A 20,639-nucleotide genomic window follows, 5' to 3' on the forward strand; every position below is an offset into this window, starting at 1 on the left:
CAAAGAAGTAGGGCGGAGCCTGTGGAGGCCTATGGACCCCCGGCACAGGTGCATGGAGAGGCCTCCGCCGTGCCCTGCCCCCGTCCCAGACGCTGGAAGTCCCCGCACACCTGTGCCTGCAGCACACGCAGCCTGCTGATTGGTTGTTATGTGTGAGGGCATCCCGACCAATTTGCATATAACCCTATTGTTAGTATAGATTTTTGATATTTTTATTTTTTTTACATGGATTTTTTTCCTTATACATTTTCTTTTTCACTCGAATTTTTAAGTAGGGTGCCGGGTGTGTGTGTGTGTGTGTGTGTGTGTGTGTGTGTGTGTGGAGGGGCTGAGAACACAGCTCAAAACAGACCCCTTTTGCCCTGTCTGGTGTTGCTCAGTGGTTAGAGTCGGTCCAAGCACCGAAGGGCCTCAGGTTTGATTCCCGGTCCCGGTCGAGGCGCACTTGGGAGGCAACCAATCGATGTGTCTCTCCCCCCCCCCCCCTGCCCTCCCTCCCACTCGCTCTAGAAATCAATGGAAAAATACCCTTGGGAGGATTAACATAAAACAGCAAAGCCAGTTCCCGTGGGACCCCGCCCGCCCTTACCTGCCGGTCTTGGCGTTGCCCAGGCTGAAGTGCACACAGTTGAGGCACTGATCCGCGCCGGGGCCGTCACAGCCCTGGTCCCCACACTCCGGGTGGCACATGCCTGCAAGAGACAAGCCCTGCCTTTCACCCACGCACACACCGGCTCCGTCCCGCCCGTCCCCCAGGAGCGCGGTGGGCCTGCGGGGCTGCGCTGTGAGGGGCAGGAAGAGAATGCTGGGGACCAGCTGTCACTGTAAGGAATATGAATCACGCTCTGTGACCGCGGCTGTGCTGTTCTGATTAAAAAGGCACCTTCTGACCTGGCTGGGAGCTGCACGCGGGCCCCGGGAGCTCCCCTGGAAATGGGGCCCCTCCTCCCCACTGGGAGCTGCCGGTGATCATGGAAGGACTGGAAGGACGAACAGTTTTGCTGCAGAAACGCTGGGCCGCCAGCCCTTTGAGGACCCCCAGCCTTTGCACACCCACAGGCCTTTGCAGACCCCCAGCCTTTGCACACCCACAGGCCTTTGCAGACCCCCAGCCTTTGCAAACCCCCAGCCTTTGCACACCCACAGGCCTTTGCAGACCCCCAGCCCGCTCACCTGTAAACTGCCCATCTGGCATAACCCTTCTGCCAACTTCCCATGTAACCTTTGTCCTTCCACCCACCATCAGCAGCTGGCTTATGGGGGGGGGGGCAGAGCAGATGTTTGTGGGTGCCCTGCTGCTCCCCCACGCTGCCGGCAGGATCGGAATCAACGCTCTGGTAGGATTCCACCCTGTCTCTGCTGAATGGGCTCAGGGAGTGACAGGCAGCCCGGACCCCATGGTTGTCGGGCTACAAGCGGATCCGCCTCTCCCTCCCTCAGGCTGGCGTGGGGCGTGTCCCCACGTGGCCTCTCCCCGGGACCTCGGCCTCAGCGTGCCCGCGCCCACCCTGAGCTGCGCCTCCTGCTCTAGAAGAGGCCGGGGAAGCCCCGTCTGCCCAGGGAGGGCCCGGGCCGTTCTGAAGGCATTGGCGTCTTTAGGAAGAGAAGGAAAACAGCCTCCTGTCAGGTCTGCGTTCGGGGTGGGAGGGCTCCCCGGCCAGCAGCACAGGGGACGGAGGGGAGGACAAAGGCCCATTCTCCGGGCACAATGGGGCTTTGCTGGCGCACAAAGCCGGCTCCTCCCCTCCCCACAGGGCCTCGGACCGCCCGCTGGGCAGGTTCATTCTGCTTCCCTCCCCGAGGGTTGGATGTTGTTGGCGTTTCCAACATTTGCACTGGGGGGGGTCCCCTTTCTAGGGGGCGGACCCCTGTCTAAGGGGTGTTTGTCCCAGGGACGCTCACAGCACAGGACACAGCCACCCCTCCCCGACCTGCCTCCTTCTCTCCTCCCCCCCAACCCTCCCCTAACGCCAGGCTTTTTGCAATGCGAGGTCCATGCCCATCTGATCGGACTCCTGTCCACTCTAGTCCAGCCCATTCCCGGGGAAATCCTCCGAAACCCAGCTCCCTCGCACTGTTTTGGCTGAAAACACATTGAACTTGGCCACCGGCTGCCCCCTCCCCAGCCCGGACATGGCCCTGGGGACACCCGGCCTCGCTAGGAGCCCAGGGCGTCACCAGGCCGGTCTTGCTTGGATCGGCTGCCTCCTGCACACCCCGCACTGGGGATCGAGCCCGAAACCCGGGCACGTGCCCTGATCGGGAATTGAACCGTGACCTCCTGGTTCCTAGGTCGATGCTCAACCCCTGAGCCACACCGGACGGGCCTTCTCTCCCTCTTCCTCCTCCAAGCCCCCCCCCTTTGCCCCCCACACCATGAAACCCTCCCTGGCTCTTGTAGCCGCTGCTGGCCCACCTGTCCCTCTGGCCCGAGAACTCGGGGGCTTCTGAGCCTCAGAAACACGCCCTCACCCCACAGACCCTCACCCCGACCCCCCACCCCTCCATCATTCTAGACTTGGGCTGCAGACCAGTCTTATATGGGGAGATTCCCGGGTGGTGGAAGGTTAGAGTCGGGAGCAGATTTTATGGGGGAAAAGAAAGCGTTCATTTATGAATTATGACCGAATCTGATTTACAAATCACAGGGGGAAACAGCGCCGATCAGCCCATAATTCATAATTCAACAGTCCGTGTCAAAGGAAATTTGAATGGAATCGCCCATCATTTATGCTCGCGATGCTGGGGGTGGGGAAGCTCCATGGTGTCACCGCCCGACCCCCGGGTCCCCGAAGCGATGACCTAGCTCAGAGCATCAAGGGTGTTGGAGAGCACCCTCCACGCGTCTGGCAGCTGGAGGACTGAGCGCAGGAAACTATGCCCCAACCAGAAGCTCGGTTTCTCGCCCATCGCTGTGGGATGGTTCGGGGAAGGAACGGCTTGCTGCGTAGCCTGCTGATCACAGGGGAGGGTCTGAGGCCTCGCCCTGCGGCTGGGGAGCCGGCTGAGCCGAACGGGCCGCCTGGCAACGAATGACATAGCTGGGCCCGGCCGGCGTGGCTCCGTGGTTGAGCGTCAACCTGTGAACCAGGAGGTCACGGCTCGATTCCCGTTCAGGGCACAGGCCCGGGTTGCGGGCTCCATCCCCACTGGGGGGCGTGCAGGAGGCAGCCGATGGACGTTTCGCTCTCACATTGATGTCTCTCTCTCTCTCTCTCTCTCTTCTCTCTCTAAAAAATCAATTTAAAAATCTTTGGGAAGGAATCTTTACCGTGAGGCATTTTTACTTTCTGGGCGACGCTGCAGCCGCTTTGTTGGCCTGGATACCCAGTCATGGGTCTCTCTGGCAGCCCCTGAGGCCGGTCCACGTCTCTGCCTGGCTGTGCCCGTTCGACTGCACCCGCCTGGGCCCCCCGAGGACCCGGGTCCTGGCCACGGGGTCGGAGGGTGGGTGGGTTTGAGAGGGTCAGGCCGTGAGACGGGAGCCCGGGGCGGAGGCCCCTGCACCACAGGGCGGGTCCGGTTCTGGTTGGGCATAGAGAGGACCCTCGATTTCCCGGCCTGGGGCGAGGGGACATACTTACGAGCTGGACGCATACTTACTGGTCTGAGAAACGCTAGGAGGGCCCTGGGAGGACCGAGCTGTGTGAGTGCAAATCAGCAGCGTTACTGCGGCTCCCGGATGCGGAGCAGCCCCCGTCCTGACCCCCCTGTCAGCCAGGAGGAGCCCCACGATTTTTTAAAAGTATATTTTAAAAATTGATTTCAGAGAGGAAGGGAGAGAGAGGGAGAGAGAAACATCCATGATGAGAGAGAACCATGGATCGGCCGCCTCCTGCACGCCCCCTACAGGGGATCGAGCCCGAAACCCGGGTACGTGCCCTGACCGGGAATCGAACCCTGACCTCCTGGTTCATGAGTTGATGCTCAACCACTGAGCCACACCAGCCAGGCCAGCCCCACGATTTCAGAGTGGAAAACAAGCCCCATCTGGTGTGGCTCAGTGGATAGAGCGTCGGCCTGCGGACCAAAGGGTCCCGGGTTCGATTCCGCTCAAGGGCACGTACCTCGGTGGCAGGCTCCTCCCCGGCCGGGCCCTGGTCGGGGAGCGTGCAGGAGGCAACCCCTCGATGTGTCTCTCTCACATCCATGTTTCTCTCCGTCTCTCCCACTCTCCGTAAAGGTCGATGGGAAGATATCCTCAGGGGAGGATCCACAAAACAAAGCAACAAGAAAGAAAACAGGGGAAAACCAGCCCCCGCAAGAGGCGGGCCGTGCCCCTGGACTCAGGCGCGTTACCTGTGTAGTCCTCCTCGTCCTCCGGGCCCTCGGCCGGGGCGGGCGGCCGGGCGGCCTTGGGCGGCTCCTGCGCGGGCGTGGACAGCTCCAGCACGCGGGCGCGGGCCTGGTGCGCGCTGAAGGTGTGGTAGGGGTGCTCGGCCGTGCCGTACAGGACGAGGCTCCACTCCTTCAGCTTCCCTGCAAGGCACCCAGCCCCCGCGTCAGGAGCCCTCCCACGCACCCTCTCCCGCTGGGCCGGCCGTGGAGGGTGTAGGTCGGTGAGTTTTGAAAAAAACCCACTCCTGAGCTAATACTTCTTAGGATACAGCCTCCCAGAGGGTGGTTTTAAAGGTATGTTTATTATTGATTTCAGAGACGATGGGAGAGAGGGAGAGAGGGACAGAGAGAAACATCCGTGAGGAGAGAGAACCATGGACCGGCCGCCTCCTGCACGCCCCCTTCCTGGGCCTCGAACCCGCACCCCGGGCCTGTGCCCTGACCGGGACTCGAACCGGGACCTCCTGGTTCCTTGGTCGGCGCTCAACCACGGAGCCACCCCGGCCGGGCGGTGCCTTCCATTTGTGAGCGAGGAAGGGAGAGGGAGAGGAAGGCCCAGGAAAAAATCAAGGAATCTGTTTCAGGCGTACGCCCCAGCGGACGCTTCTCCCTGCCGTGAACCCGAGTTGCCGAGTTTACCGCCGAGGGTCGGGCGGAAGGGATGAAAACGGCTCCGTCTACTTATAAAAACATAAAAACATACAAGCACGCTTTGAAAGAGCGGGTTTTCCGGCCCGGGCGCTGCATTTCCATAGAGCCGTTCTACGACCGACCGCAAAACACACACACACACAGAGAAATGCCACCCGCTGCCCAAGGCATTTAACACAGAGTTAAAAATACACAGGCGGCCCCGGCCGGTGTGGCTCAGTGGATAGAGCGCGGGCCCTCGGACGGAGGGGTCCCGGGTTCGATTCCGGCCAAGGGCACGTACCCCGGCTGCAGGCTCCATTCCCGGGCCCCGGGCGGGGTACATTTCAAGGCCACCCATCCATGTGTTTCTCTCACATCGATGTTTCCCTCTCTCTCTCCCCTCCCTCCCTCCCTCTAAAAATCAATGGGAAAGATCCTTGGGATTAACAACAACAATAATAGAACGATAGTAAATAAGCAAAGGAAATAAATCACAGAGGTCAAACAGCAGACAAAAACCGCCTTCCCAGGAGCCAGGACGCATCAAGGGTTAGCGCGTCCGTATGCCACCTGGAGGGGCTCATTAGGAAAAGCGCTCACCCTCGTTCGAAGGATCACACGACATAAATGAGGGGAAAAAAGACCATTTCTCCAACTGGCACCGGCGAAGGCACATGCCGGCCCCACGCCCCGAGCGAGACGCTGTGGTCTCCGCCTCTTATTTGACTTCAAGTTCACGTGTCTCCCTGTGAACAAACCCTAAGGAAATAACTTTAAACTTAGGAGAGATCTCTCTGCCTGAAGCTGACTCCTTGTACCGGCCACAGCCCAGAAAGCCACGGGCGTGGCCACAGCCCAGAAAGCCACGGGCGTGTCCGACGACGACAGAGGAGGCTGAAAGGAATGGTGGCATTTCTCCCGGGCGACGTCTGATACAATTCGCACTCGGCTCGCGATGGCATTAAAGGCTGCCTGCTGTGCCCAGAGCAGAGATAAGTCAAGAGGGACGCGCAGAGCTCTGTGAGATGTCACGTGGACGTGGCGACATCTTTTGGAAGGTGATACATTTCTGCTTTTTATTACCGATTTTTAGAGAGAGAGAGGAAGGGGGAGGGAGAGAGAGAGCGAAACATCAATCGGCTGCCTCCTTCGCACCCCCCTAACCGGGGATCAAACCGGAAACCTGGGCGTGTGCCCTTGACCGGGAATCGAACCGGCCGCCTGTTGGTGCCTGGGATGACACCCAACCCACTGAGCAACACAGGCCAGGGACCATTCGAGTGACAGGAGTGGTTGAGCATCGACCTAGGAGCCAGGAGGGCACCTTCGCTTCCCAGTCAGGGCACACGTCCATGAGGGGGCAGCCGATCCATGATTCTCTGTCATCATTGATGTTTTCTATCTCTCCCTCCCTCTTCCTTCCTCTCTGAAGTCAATAAAACTACATTAAAAATAAATAAAAAGTAGAAGGAAGGCCAAGAGCCCTGGCGGGGCAGCTCAGAGGGTTAGAGCATCGTCCCTAAACGCCAAGGGACGTTTGATCCTGGGTCAGGGCACTTACGCTGGATGCATAAATAAGTGGAACAAATCAATGCTCCTCCCCTCCCCCCTCCTCTTTAAAATCAATAAAAAGCTGTACGTGCCCCAGCCAGTTTGGCTCAGTGGCTAGAGCAGCCGTGGGCAAACTACGGCCCGCGGGCCGGATCCGGCCCGTTTGAAATGAATAAAACTGGAAAAAAAAAAGACCGTACCCTTTTATGTAATGATGTTTACTTTGAATTTATATTAGTTCACACAAACACTCCATCCATGCTTCTGTTCCGGCCCTCGGTCCAGTTTAAGAACCCATTGTGGCCCTCGAGTCAAAAAGTTTGCCCACCCCTGGGATAGAGTGTCGGCCTGCGGACTGAAGGGTCCCAGGTTCGATTCCCCATCAGGGCACAGGCCCGGGTCGCGGGCTCGATCCCCAGCAGGGGGCGTGCAGGAGGCAGCCGATCCGTGATTCTCTCTCATCATGGATGTTACTCTCTCTCTCCCTCTCCCTTCCTCTCTGACATCAATAAAAAAATATATTTAAAAAAAATAAAATAGAAAGAAGGGAGGCAAAGAGTACGATGGACGGAAACACTGCGGGGCCCTGACTCACGGGGGGTAACGCGTGGAATCCGCGGACAGACAGCCGAGCGCGTGGAGACGGGGACCTCGCCGAGCTGTCCCCGGGGGAGCGGGGGCGAGGCCCGTCTCCCGGAAACGGGTGTCAGGGCCGAACCTGGACGCCGGCACAGAAGGCACGGGTTCTGCATGTGTCTTTCTCTCCGGCCACCAGCACGGGTTCGCTGGGGCCATCGACCTGGGACTGCGAAACGCCAGCGTTTCCTGGGAGATGACACGGGACGTGGACGGCCACGCTCTTAGGGGGAAAGTGCGAAAGAGCCACGGGAGGCAATCGAGAAAGTATGGGACTTTCGATGATGGAAAAGGGGGGGAAACGTCACCCGGGAGAGGCTAATTTCTCCTGCCTTTTTTTTTTTTTTTAATCCTCATCTGAGGATATTTTTTGCTAGAGCGGGAGGGAGAGGGAGAGACAGAGAGAAATTTCATGGGAGAGAAACACGCCGACCGCTTGCCTCCCGCACGAGCCCTGACCAGGGCCGGAACTGCAACCCGGGCACGTGCCCTCGAATGGAATCGAACCCGGGACCCCTCGGTCCGCAGGCCGACGCTCTATCCACTGAGCCGCACCAGACAGGGCTCTCCTGCTCTTAACCGATGATTAAACATTTCACCGGGCCCCGCTGTTCCACCCGCTGAACCAAACCGGCTAAGGCACATATATTCAGCTTTTTTTTCTTTTTAAATCCTCACCCGAGGGTATTTTTCCCTTGATTTTTAGAGAGAGTGGAAGAGAGAGGGAAAGACAGGGAGAAACATCGATTGAGAGGAACACGTCGATGGGTTGCCTCCTGCATGAGCCCCGACCAGGGGGCCTGGGCTGGGGAGGAGCCTGCCACCGAGGTACGTGCCCTGGATCGGAATCGAACCCGGGACCCTTCCGTCCACAGGCAGACGCTCTATCCACTGAGCCAGACCGGCCAGGGCAGGCTATTCAGGTTTTTTTAAAAAAAGGTTTTAAAACGAGGGACCTGAACCGAGTTCAACGTGCCAGAGGTGGTATTACTGCAGCTCGCGTATCACTCAGCCGCCCTAATTGCTTCATAAACCCCAGGTCTTATCTGGGATTTGGAAACATTTTACTCAGCACGCCACTGGCACGGAGCTGGCTTTTTTTTTTTGGTTTGTTTGTTTGAAATCGAACAGTGAGAGATTGAATAAGTAAAAGAGAGAACAGAACATGCAGTGGGGTGGCCAGGAGCCATCGGAACTGAGTTGGCTTAAAAAAACGAAGCAAAACAATTAAGTTGTAGAGATTTGAGGGGGAGCCTGGCCGGTGAGGCTCAGGGGTGGAGCATCGACCTGTGAACCAGGAGGTCAGGGTTCGAGTCCCGGTCCGGGCACAGGCCCGGGTTGCGGGCTCCATCCCCAGGGTGGGGCGTGTAGGAGGCAGCCGATCCGTGATTCTCTCTCATCATGGATGTTTCTCTCTCTCTCTCTCCCTCTCCCGTCCTCTCTGAAATCAGTAAAAACATATTTTTATTTTTTTTAAACATTTTAAATGGATGTATTTATCCTTTTAACCCTCACCCGAGGGTATTTTCCCATTGATCTTTTAGGGAGAGTGGAAGCGAGAGGGAAGGACAGAGAGACACATGGATCTGAGAGAGACCCATCGATGGGTTGCCTCCTGCTCGCACCGTGACCAGGGCCCGGGCCGGGGAGGAGCCTGCAACCGAGGTCCGTGCCCTGGACCGGGGACTCGAACCCGGGACCCTTCCGTCCGCAGGCCGACGCTCTATCCACTGAGCCACACCGGCCAGGGCAATAAAAAAAAATATTTTGACAAAATGATGAAAACTGTGAAGTGTGTATCATGTGCATTTTTAACTTCATTTTTAAAAAAATGAAAAGGGCTAGAGACGACGGGGGCGGCTGCAGGAGGAGAGGAACGCCGCGCCTCTGACCTTGCCTCCCCGGGTTGCGGACCTGCGACGGCATGTCCTGGATCTCCAGCGTCCACTCCCCCTCGGCCTTCTCTCCCCAGCTGTGCACCGTCATGAACTCCCAGTTGGAAAACCCTTCGTTGGAATGGTCCAGCAGCCTGCGAGGGGAGACGCGGTCAGGACACGGGGAGCCAGGGCAGCAGGTGTGAGGGCAGCCTTTGCCGTCGGAGGGGAAGGGGCGGGGAAGACCCTGACTGCTTTCCCACCCTTGTTTTTATTTTAGTTTTAGTTTTAAAATATTTTTATTGATTTCAGAGAGGAAAAGAGAGGGAGAGAGGTACATCCATGATGAGAGAATCATGGATCGGCTGCCTCCTGCACGCCCCACTCTGGGGATGGAGCCTGCAACCCGGGCATGTTCCCTGACCGGGAATCGAACTCGGGACCCTTCCGTCGGCAGGCCGACGCTCTATCCACTGAGCCACACCGGCCAGGACTAAAAATACCTATTTTTCAAAACACGTTGTCTATGATGTAAGATTCGATTCTCGGTTGGAGGGGGCGGGCGGGGATTTCTCCGAACATCCCCTGTAGGAAGATGCTTATCCGGGGAGCCTCCCTGACCCGGCAAAGAGTGAGGGCAGGGGGCACCCCCTCTTTCTTCTAAGAAGCGGCAAAGGGCGGACTGGGTTCCCCACGTGATGCCGGGCGGAATCCAAGACCCGGGGCACAGAACAGACGGCCTTTGAAGGGCTGTGGGAGTCCGGGGTGCAAACTCACCCTCCGGGAAAGGGAACGCCTGGCAGGCAGCACGCGCTGCCGACTGGGGCAAGGTGTGGGACCCTGGCCGAGGCCACAGAGCCGACGATCACACGATCTGCCTTGGGGGCGGGGGGGGGGAGGGCTGCCAACGCCCAGGGCTCACACGGCTGCCAAGAGGCCTCAAGTGGGTGGACAGCAGCACCTCGCACAGGGGGGGTGCACCAGGGCACCCCAGGACCCGCCCTCTAAGAACCCGGGGGCTGAAACGCTGGGGCCCTGGGCAGTTCTCGAAGGTCAGGCAGGCGACGTGAGCCGGACAGAAGGGCAGCCAGGAGCCTGTGCCAGGAATTGCGCCCGGCATTGCCGTCTATCAGGGGTGGGGGGGGGGGGCCTTTCTTCTGCCAAGGGCCACTGGGATATTAATAACATCATCACTCGCAGGCCACACACAATCGCCCACTTAAACATCAGCCTGTTCGCCCAGCTGGTGTGGCTCAGTGGATTGAGCGTCGTCCCAGGAAACCAGGAGGTCAGGGTTCGATTCCCCGTCAGGGCACATGCCCGGGTTGCAGGCTTGATCCCCACTAGGGGGCGTGCAGGAGGCAGCCGATCCATGATTCCCTCTCCTCATGGATATTTCTCTCTCTCTCCCCCTCTCCCTTCCTCTCTGAAATCAATACAAATACATTTTTTAAAAAAGGTAATTTTCTTAAAAAAACCCCAGCACATTTCCAGAGCTGAGGGCTAGAGAGAGAAGAAGGAGGAGAGAGAGACCGAGGGAAACACCAATGATGAGAGAGAGTCATGGATCGGCTGCCTGGTTGCCTGGGGAAGCAGCCGGGGTGCCCATGCGAGTCCAGGCTGCGATGATGCCCACGTGGGTCCCTGAAGGCCACGGACACCCGCTACCCGGCCCCTGCCCCCTGCCCGGCTGTGTGCGAGGCCAGGCCGGCCTTACCTCTTCGCCAACAGCTGGGACTTGGTCCCCGAGGGGGAGATGAGGTGGATCTGCAGGTCCCCGCGGCGCGGGTGCGAGATGGAGATGCGGGCCACCACGTGCTCCAGGTAGCCCACCCGCTGGTCGGAGTGGTCGGCGCAGGCGGTGGTCAGGGCCGTGGTCCGCAGCGTCTGCACCACGGGGATGCTCCTGGGGGGGAGGGGGAGCTCCAGGTCACCCACGAGGGCGAAGAGTGCCAGGTGTGGCCTCTGGGGTCCCGCCCACTGCGGGGGGAGCGCGGCTTCGCCCTCCCGTACGGGACACTCTCAGATGTTCCTGCTGGAGTGAGACCTCCGGCCCAGGAGACGGTTGTCCTTCTGGGAGTTGCTGAGAGAAGTTCTCGCCCCCGGCCGGGGTGGCTCAGTCGGCTGGAGCATCCTCCGTGCACCGAAGGGTCACGGGTTCAAGTCCCGGTCAGGGCATATGCCCGGGTTGTGGGTTTGATCCCCAGTTGGGAGGCAACCGATCCATGTTTCTCTCTCTCCCTCTCCCTTCTTCTCTACAATCAATGGAAATGTAGGTGAGAATTAAAAAAAAAGAATGGATCCTGGCCAGTGTGGCTCAGCGGTTGAGCATCGACCTATGAACCAGGAGGTCACAATTCGATTCCCGGTCAGGGCACAGGCCCGGGTTGTGGGCTCGATCCCCAGGGTGGGGCAGGCGGGAGGCAGCCGATCCATGACTCCCTCTCCTCATGGATGTTTCTCTCTCCCCCTCTCCCTTCCTCTCTGAAATCAATACCAATATATTTAAAATATAGATTAAGAAAGAAGGGTCCTCTGGCTGCACGGCCGCCCAGGGACACACCCCCAAGGCTGGGCAGGCGCCGGGCCTGTTTTGGGGAACGCTGTTCCCGTGATGCCGACCTTCCTCTCGGCGGGAGGGAGGCGTGAAGCCAAGGTCGAGTGTCTCCCAGGAATTACATCGCTCGGCTCCGCGGGGCCTGAGTCATAAGAAACCCTCAGACACGGTCACAAACAGCGACGTCATTCCCCCCGAGACCGTCAACACGCGACGCATGACGCGTGTGCATCGCGCGTGGGTTGGGGCGGCTGACGGCTGGCGTGGGCCGCTCCCAAAGTTCACCGTGAGCCTGACCAGCCCGCAGGCCCAAAGCTGTGGCGGACGCAGGGCACGGGAGAAAGCTCTGGAGGGTCCTGGAAGGTTCCATCCAGCCCTGCAGGGGCCACGGGGGTAGGTCCCCCGGTGAAGACCTCCCCCCCCACCCTGTACGAAGAAGGCAGCGTGGGTGAGCTGTGGGGAGGGGGCTCTGGGTGCAGTCTCACCCATGGGTGTCGTCGCAGGAACACCCTACGCTTTCAAGCTCCGAGCACATCTCTGGGTCCAAGAGCAAGATCAAGGCCAGGGTGGCTCAGTGGTTGAGTGTCGCCCTATGAACCAGGAGGCCCCGGGTTAGATTCCCGGTCAGGGCACAGGCCCGGGTTGCGGGCTCCGTCCCCAGTGTGGGGCGTGCAGGAGGCAGCCGATCCGTGATTCTCTCTCATCACTGATGTTTCTCTCTCTCGCCCTCTCCCTTCCTCTCTGAAATCAATAAAAATATGCTTTTTCTTTTTTAAAAAAGGGTCCTAGCCAGTTTGGTTCAGTGGATAGAGCATGGGCCCTTGGACTGAAGGGTCCCGGGTTCAATTCCGGTCAAGGGCACGAACCTCGGTGGCAGGTTCGATTCCCAGCCCTGCCCAGGAGCACCTTGCAGCCGAGTCAGGGTCAGGGTCTGGGTCAGGGTCAGGGCCAGGCGCCTGGGGAGCCCCGCGGGGCCGGGCCTCACCTGGGCCTCTTGTCGGTGAAGGCGATGCAGGTGTGCTGCGAGGGCACCGCCGTCCACTTCTTCGCCTGCAGGACCAGGGCTTCCGCGTCCACCAGGCCGAACCCGTACAGATGGCTGACTGGAGAGACAGCCCTTCAGACCTGGCGCCCCTCCCCACCGGCCCCCCGACTCCCGCCTACGGAGGGCACCTGACTCGTGACCCCCATGGCTCCGGGACAGACCACCTGGGCTGCTCCCAAGATCCTTTGCACTACTCAGTCTAAACACTCTATTCCTGCCCGGGCCGGTGTGGCTCAGTGGAAAGAGCGTCGGCCTGCGGATGGACGGAAGGGTCCGGGGTTCGATCCTTGGTCAAGGGCATGTACCTGGGTTGCAGGCTGGATCCCCACCCAGCCCTGGTCCCGGCGTGTGGGGGAGGCAACCCATCGATGTGTCTCTCTCCCTTCCACTTTCTCTAAAAACCAATGGGAAAATACCCTCACGTGAGTTTTAACAACAACAACAACAAATAAAAATAATAAAAACTCTACTCCTTGCCCGGCCTGGGTGGCTCAGTGGTTGAGCGTCGACCTAGGAACCAGGAGGTCACGGTTGGTTCGATTCCCGGTCAGGGCACAGGCCCGGGTTGTGGGCTCGATCCCCAGTGTGGGGCGTGCAGGAGGCAGCCGATCCACGGTTCTCTCTCCTCATGGATGTTTCCATCTCCCTCTCCTTTCCTCTCTGAAATCAATAACATCTATTTTTAAAAAACAACAAAATAAAACAAAACCAGAGGAAGAAGCAACCGGAGGCCCCTGGGTTGAGCCCTTGCTTCTTCCCTTTTGCCCTTTAGCTCCCGGCCGAACGCCAGGCCGTCAGGGGACAGTGGCACAGGCCAGTGGGCACTAGTGAACTGACCCCTCCCGATGTTGAACTTGGCCCGTGCGAGACGGTTCCAAAGTCTCATTTAAGAGGCCCGGGGGCGGCACCAGATACGATCTATTTTCCTCGTGAACGAGGCCAACACCCAAATGTGGGTCAGCTCTCGTTACGGCCCAGCCTGCCCCCCGCATTCCTGCGGGACGAGGACACGCTGGCCCTGGTCAGTGGCCTCCTTATAAGAAGAGGAACGGCCCTGACCGGTGTGGCTCAGTGGATAGAGCGCCGGCCTGCGGACTCAAGGGTCCCAGGTTCGATTCCCGTCAAGGGCACACGCCAGGGTGACGGGCGCAATCCCCAGTAGCCAGAGCGGTGATTCTCTCTCATCACTGACGTTTCTCTCTCTCTCCTTCTCCCTTCCTCTCTGCCATCAGTAAGAATATGTCTTTAAAAAAAAGCCGCTAAGTCTGGGGCTCCCTGAACTCTAGCGACCGTAGGTATTTTCTCATTGAGGTTCCAGGATACGTTTCTTAAATCGCCGGACAGACTTTTCGTCCTTGTGACACACATTCAGTGTTCTCCGGGGATCATCGAGAACTCACGGCTCCCTCGAGACAGACTGCAGCCCCCCCCAGGGCCACCAGCACGGGGTGCCTGGCCCCGCCCCGCCCCCCGGGGCCCCGCACCTTTGTGGCCGGCCCCGTTGACCTTCCAGTCATTCGCCTTCAGGTGGGCCGGCCGGGAAGTCTTCACCAGCAGATGCTGCACATCGCGCCAGGTGAGCTGGCTGCTGCAAGGACAGAGGGACACAGGCTGCAGGCGCACAGGTCACACGGACGGACGGACAGACAGCGGCACAGGGGAGGGGGACCAGCCCCCAGCCTGCACGCGAGGAAGCCACGTGGAATGCACTCTCGCCTGGGCAGAGGGTGCATTCACACCCTCTTTTTTTTTTTTTTTTTTTTTAAATACATTTTTATTGATGTCAGAGAGGAAGGGAGAGACAGAGAGAGACAGAAACATCCATGATGAGAGAGAATCATGGATCCGCTGCCTCCTGCACGACCCACCCTGGGGATCAAGCCCACAACCCGGGCACGTGCCCTGACTGGGAATCGAACCCTGACCTTCTGGTCCATAAGTCGATGCTCAACCACGGAGCCACGCCGGCCGGGCATCAAATACCCCCTATTTGATCTCAGGGCTTACTCCCTGGAAACCATTCTTCACAAAGAGGGGGTGAACTGCCCAGCCTGTGTGGCTCAGTGGTTAAGTGGTCAGGGCACAAGCCCAGGTTGCACTGTGGCTCGATCCCCAGTGTGGGGCGTGCAGGAGGCAGCCGATCCATGATTCTCTCTCTCATTGATGTTTCTCTCTCTCTCTCTCCCTCCCTTCCTCTCTGAAATCAATAAAAATATATATTTCTTAAAAAACTTACCTTCTTTGATGACTCATTTTTTAAAAAAAAGTCTGGAGATGGACGGTGGTGCGGGTGACGATGTAGTGAACGAACCCTGGACTTACAAATGGTTCACGTGGTACGTTTTGTGCTGTGTGTTATTTTACTACAATAAAAACTTGAAAAAGAAAGAGAAGGGCAAGTGAGTGGGAACTTACTTTGCTTCTAACGCCAGGGCGATGATCCCCGCCACCATGGGGGCCGAGACCGAGGTGCCCGTGTGCCCGTCCGTGCAGCGCTGACGCAGGTCCGTGGTGACCTGGCGGGAGGGGGGCCAGAGGGGAGGTCAGCTCCCAGGAGAACTCCGGGGCCGGGACCCTCAAGATGCTGGTCCTGCCCGGCCTGGGTGGCTCAGTGGTTGAGCGTTGACCTATGAACCAAGTGGTCACGGTTTGATTCCCGGTCAAGGGCACACGCCCGGGTTGTATTGCGGCTCAACCCCCACTAGGGGGCGTGCAGGAGGCAGCCGATCCATGATTCTCTCTCTTCATTGATGTTTCTCTCTCCCTCTCTCTCCTTTCTTCTCTGAAATCAGTAAAAATATATTTAAAATAAAAAGATGCTGGCCCTGGGCAGGTGTGGTCCTGGGGCTCAGGGATGGAGAAGGCGCTACCTGGACACATTCTTTAAAACCGATTTTTTACTGATTTCAAAGAGGAAGGGAGAGGGAGAGAGAGGGAGAGAAAGAGAGAGAAACATCCATGATGACAGAGAATCATGGGTCGGCTGCCTCCTGCACGCCCCACACTGGGGATGGAGCCTGCAACCCGGGCCTGTGCCCCAACCGGGAATCGAACCCGTGACCTCCTGGTTCCTAGGTCGACGCTCAACCACTAAGCCACGCCGACTGGGCTGGACACGTTCCAGGGGACCAAGCTTTCCTTCGTGCCTGGAACTCGGTGCTGGAGGGCTTCGCTCTCATAGGTAACAAATGGACCCGCGATAGGAACGAACAAGCCCATCACGGGGAGAGGATGGGGGGGGGGCGGGGCAGCGGGAGGAGCCCCCCTGGTCCGGCCGGTGTGGCTCAGTGGTTGAGCGTCCACCTATGAACCAGGAGGTCAGGCACCAATTGTCCAACGACACAGCCCCGCCCTGCTCCCCTCTACCCGGCAGCCCCCCCCCAACATCAGGCTCCGGACGGGCGTCTGTTTAACGAGACTCCAGCCAGTCCCCGTGCAGCTGGGCTGGGTTCCTACGTGAACAGGACGCCATTCAGGACCCGGCGGCCCGTCCCAGGGGCGCGTGCTCCAGTGGGAAAGAAAAATAACTTAAATTAATACCTTCGTGAGCCGGCCTGGCCGCTGCCAAGCTGGCGGCCGCCGTGAGGACCGGCCTTTCCGTCCGTGCAGAGAGCGAAGGGGGAGAAGAGGGGGCCTGTGTGCTCCCCCCGAAAAATGTAAAAATAAACCCGCACGTCGTTTGTAAAGACGTGGCTGAGCAGCAGGAGGAATGAGAAGATTAAAAAAAAAAAATGGCGTTGCCCGGCCGGCGTGGCTGAGTGGCTGAGCGCCGGCCCATGACCCAGGAGGTCACGGTTCCATTCCCGGTCAAGGGCACACGCCCGGGCTGCGGGCTCGACCCCCAATAGGGGGCGTGCAGGGGGCAGCCGGTCCATGATTCTCTGTCATCCCTGATGTTCCTCTCTCTCTCCCTCTCCCTTCCTCTCTCTGAAATCAATACACATATATATATATATTTAAATTAAGCCATGTCTGGCCGGCTCCATGATCTTGTTTTTCCAATGTCTGAAACCCAACGTAATGGCTGGGCACTGGAATTCTCTGCATTAGTCTCAACTCAGCACCCATCCCTCCTGATTTATCTAATTATCATTATTTTTAATCCTCCCCCGAAGATGCTTTTCCCACTGATTTTTAGAGAGTAGGAACGGAAAGGAAGAGAGAGAGAAACATGGATGTGAGAGAGACACACTGAGGGGTGGCCCCCTCCCCTGTGCATGCCTCGACCAGGGACAGGGATCGAGGCTGCAACCAGGGCACGTGCCCTTGACCGGAATCGAACCCGGGACCCTTCAGTCCGTGGGCTGATGCTCTAGCCACTGAGCCAAACCGGCTAGGGCTCCTCTTTCTTTTTAAAGTCAGAACGCACGAAGGGAAGGAGCAAATGCAAATCCCGACTCTCTGCCAAATGAACACAAGGACTTTATCAAAGACAAATCACACTTATGTCCGCCTCCGTGAGCGCAGCGGGCGCACACCACCGCTCAGCTCAGCTCAGCTCAGCGTCCAGAGAAAGTCCTTTTGTTCGGAAGGGAATGCCCGGGGGGCCAGCGGGATTCCGACCGTCTTTCAGGAGAGAACCGAGTCTCTCTCTCTGCCTCGGCGCTGCCCGCTGAGGCTGAGCCGGTCGGGTGGGCTGGCTCCCAAGCCAGGCGACCACAGAATTTGAGAAAGCCATTCGGAGACGCCGTGGTGAGAATGCACCTCATTCTTAAAGGGTATTTTTAGACCTCGAGAGCCGGAGAGGGTTTTAATGGGCATTTTGTGCAAAAATTAGCCAGGCGGGGACTGGGGAAGGTTGCCAAGGGACGGAGGGTGTACAGCTAGTTCGCTGATGGGTGAGGGTGGCACCCTGGGACCCGGCACACAACGGCCTGGACCTGGCTCACCTATTTTTGTTGTTGTTGTTAATCTTCACTGGAGGATATTTTTCCATTGGTTTGTATTTATTTTTTATTTTCTTAAAAGACAGATCATTTAAAAAAACAAACAAAACTATATATATATAAAAGCCTAGTGACTGAACAGCGGAATGACCAGAACAACCGGTCGACCAGTCGCTATGACACGCACTGACCACCAGGGGGCAGACGCTCAACACAGGAGCTGCCCTCTAGTGGTCAGTGCGCTCCCACAGTGGTAGCACAGCTCGCTGACTGGGATGAGCAGCGCGCCCACAGCAGGCCAATCCCTACAGGCCACACCCCACCAGTGCACGAATCACTGCCTCTAGCATATATATTTGTACTGATTTCAGAGAGGAAGGGAGAGGGATAGAGCGATAGAAAAGTCAAGGATGAGAGAGACTCATGGATCGGCTGCCTCCTGCATGCCCCCTACTGGGGATTGAGCCCGCAACCCAGGCATGTGCCCTTGACAGGGAATCGGACCCGGGACCCTTCAGTTTGCAGGCTGATGCTCTATCCACTGAGCCAACCCACCTAGGGCTCCATTGATATTTAGAGAGAGTAGAAGGGAGGGAGGAAGGGGAGGAAAAAAGAGGAGGAGGAGGAAGAGAAGAAGAAGGAAGAGAGACAGACAGAGAGAGAGAAACATGGATGTGAGAGAGACACACTGATTGGTTGCCCCCCACATGCGCCCAGACCTGGGCCAGGGATCGAGCCTGCAACCCAGGTACGTGCCCGTGACCAGAATCGAACCCGAGACTCTCCAGTCTGCAGACCGACGCCCTATCCACTGAGCCGCACCGGCCAGGGCTCATCTTTTTGTTACGAGCAAAAGGAACTGGTCCCCAGAGGGCCGGGGCTCCTGCCCGAGCTCCATCCCCCCCCCATTCCCCCCCCCCCCCGCCCCAGAGCACTCACGATCTTCCGCTCGTAGAAGGCGCCGCTGCTGTAGGTGGTGGCCAGCGTGGACGGGCACTCCTCCAGGTACCAGGGCTTGTAGCCGTTCTCCGTGGTACTGCTCACGGAGATGGTGTAGATGCTGTTGGTGTAGCCGTCGCAGGAGCAGTGGTCCCCCTCTCGCCCGCCGTTCCCCGAGGCCCAGACGAAGATGGAGCCCAAGCCCTGCCGGCCCTGGGGGGGAAGAGCAGCCGTCTGTCTGTCAGCCCGTCGCCGGGGCCGCGCAGGCGGGCCTCGCACGGAGGCCTGGGGCCCCTCTTTCCCAAGGTCCCTTCCAAGGGGCCGGGAACGATGTGTTCGAACCATCCGGATGCCACTGGAGACGTGACTCGATTCTTTTTTTTAAATTCTCACCCGAGGCCCAGCCGGCGTGGCTCAGTGGTGAGCGTGGACCTATGACCCATGAGGTCAGGGTTCGATTCCCCAGCAGGGCCCATGTCCGGGTTGTGGGCTCCATCCCCAGTGTGGGGCGTGCAGGAGGCAGCCGATCCATGCTTCTCTCTCATCGTGGATGTTTCTCTCTCTCTCTCCCTTCCTCTCTGAAATCAATAAAAAAATATTTTTTAAAAATTCTCACCCGAGGACATGCTTAGAGAAAGGAGAGAGAGAGAGAGAGAGAGAGAAACAATGTGAGAGAGAAACATCGATCAGTTGCCTCCTGCACACCCCACACTGGGGATGGAGCTCACAACCCAGGCACCTGCCCTGACTGGGATCGAACTAGCAACCTTTCGTGCACAGGATGATGCTCAACCAACTGAGCCACTCTGGCTGGGGAGGCATGGTTTGATTTTTTTTAAAAATGTATTTTATTGATTTTTTTTACAGAGAGGAAGGGAGAGGAAGAGAGAGTTAGAAACATCGATGAGAGAGAAACATCGATCAGCTGCCTCCTGCACACCCCCCACTGGGGATGTGCCCACAACCAAGGTACATGCCCTTGACCGGAATCGAACCCGGGACCTTTCAGTCCGCAGGCCGACACTCTATCCACTGAGCCAAACCGGTTAGGGCCGTGGTTTGATTTTAACAGAGGGCTCTGTTTTGATTCCCAGGGTTGCACTGAGGACAAGACTCAAAAGGACTACTCTGTTCTTTCTTTTTTTTAAAAAAAAAAATGTTTTTATTGATTTTATAAAGAGAGAAAGGGAGGGAGAGAGAGAGAGAGAGAGAAACAGCTATGCTGAGAGAGAATCATGGATCGGCTGCCTCCTGCACGCCCCCTACTGGGGATCGAGCCCACAACCCGGGCATGTGCCCTGACCGGGAATGGAACCGTGACCCCCTGGTTCATAGGTCGATGCTCAACCACTGAGCCACGCCGGCCGGGCCAGAACACCTGTTGGAGAGGCGAGCTACATCTGACGAGAGAGATGCCACCAGGATCCCTGGGTACGGACGGTGCCGAGTGCCGTCAGCGTGGAAGTGGTCAGGGCGTGGATGCCAGCCAAGGCCAGTGGCTTCCCACGTGCGTAGAGCCCGTGTCTGAGGACGAGCCCATGAAAGCGAGTCTTTGAGGGATGGTGGCAGGTGCAGGTGGCTTCCTGGTCTACCCCACACCCACAGGACCCATGATTTGGGACCAAATCCGAGGGCTCATGCCAGCCACAGGCAGCGGCTCAAGAGCAGCTCACCGGAGACCCAGTCGGTGCAAGGGGGCGGGCCTGCGGGTGGGCACGGCCAGCCCCGTCTCCGCAGGAAACTGGACCCACGGGGCTGGGAGCTCCGGGCGTCCTTGCCAAAGACCCTAATTTCCAAACACGCGGCAGGAAATTGATACTTAGGCCCGACGACGACGGGCCAATTTAGAGAGAAAACTGTCAACACCATCCTGCAATCCGGCCGGCCGGCCAGCGTGGCTCGGTGGTTGGGTGTCCACCTAGGAGCCAGGAGGTCAGGGTTCGATCCCCGTCAGGGCACTTGCCAGGGCTGCGGGCTCCATCCCCAGGAGGGGGCGTGCAGGAGGCAGCCAATCCATGATTCTCTCTCATCACTGATGTTTCTCTCTCACTCCCTTCCTCTCCGGAATCAATAAAAACATATTTCAAAAAAAATTTTTTCTAATTAAAAAAATAAATTCTCTAAGCTGGCACTGTTTTCCATGAGATTCGCTGGCCTTGCCACCAGTAAAATCCCGAGGA

General features: G+C 58.1%; 1 protein-coding gene across 9 annotated transcripts in view; it reads right to left on the reverse strand.

The window, feature by feature from the left end:
- The window catches only part of PCSK6 (proprotein convertase subtilisin/kexin type 6), a 54,378-nt gene that overhangs the window by 4,245 nt on the left and 29,494 nt on the right, over positions 1-20,639 (reverse strand). For 2 of the 9 annotated variants that reach the window (XR_004975187.1, XR_004975188.1), the window contains exons 8-14: positions 18,460-18,672; positions 15,050-15,150; positions 14,119-14,222; positions 12,575-12,692; positions 10,750-10,938; positions 4,300-4,479; positions 590-692 (exon numbers count right to left, since the gene is read on the reverse strand). Coding sequence is in view for 5 of the 9 variants with exons in the window: in XM_036355798.1 (XP_036211691.1) it covers positions 590-692; positions 3,604-3,642; positions 4,300-4,479; positions 9,051-9,187; positions 10,750-10,938; positions 12,575-12,692; positions 14,119-14,222; positions 15,050-15,150; positions 18,460-18,672 (1,184 nt within the window). In the remaining 4 variants the exon portion in view is untranslated. Of the gene's footprint in view, positions 1-589; positions 693-3,603; positions 3,643-4,299; positions 4,480-5,381; positions 6,041-9,050; positions 9,188-10,749; positions 10,939-11,516; positions 12,180-12,574; positions 12,693-14,118; positions 14,223-15,049; positions 15,151-18,459; positions 18,673-20,639 lie in introns of those variants that run through there. The other 7 variants (XM_036355798.1, XR_004975189.1, XM_036355799.1 and 4 more) reach the window with 7 other exon arrangements.

This window comes from Myotis myotis, unplaced genomic scaffold, assembly GCF_014108235.1.
Source record: "Myotis myotis isolate mMyoMyo1 unplaced genomic scaffold, mMyoMyo1.p scaffold_m19_p_23, whole genome shotgun sequence".
NCBI lineage: Eukaryota > Metazoa > Chordata > Mammalia > Chiroptera > Vespertilionidae > Myotis > Myotis myotis.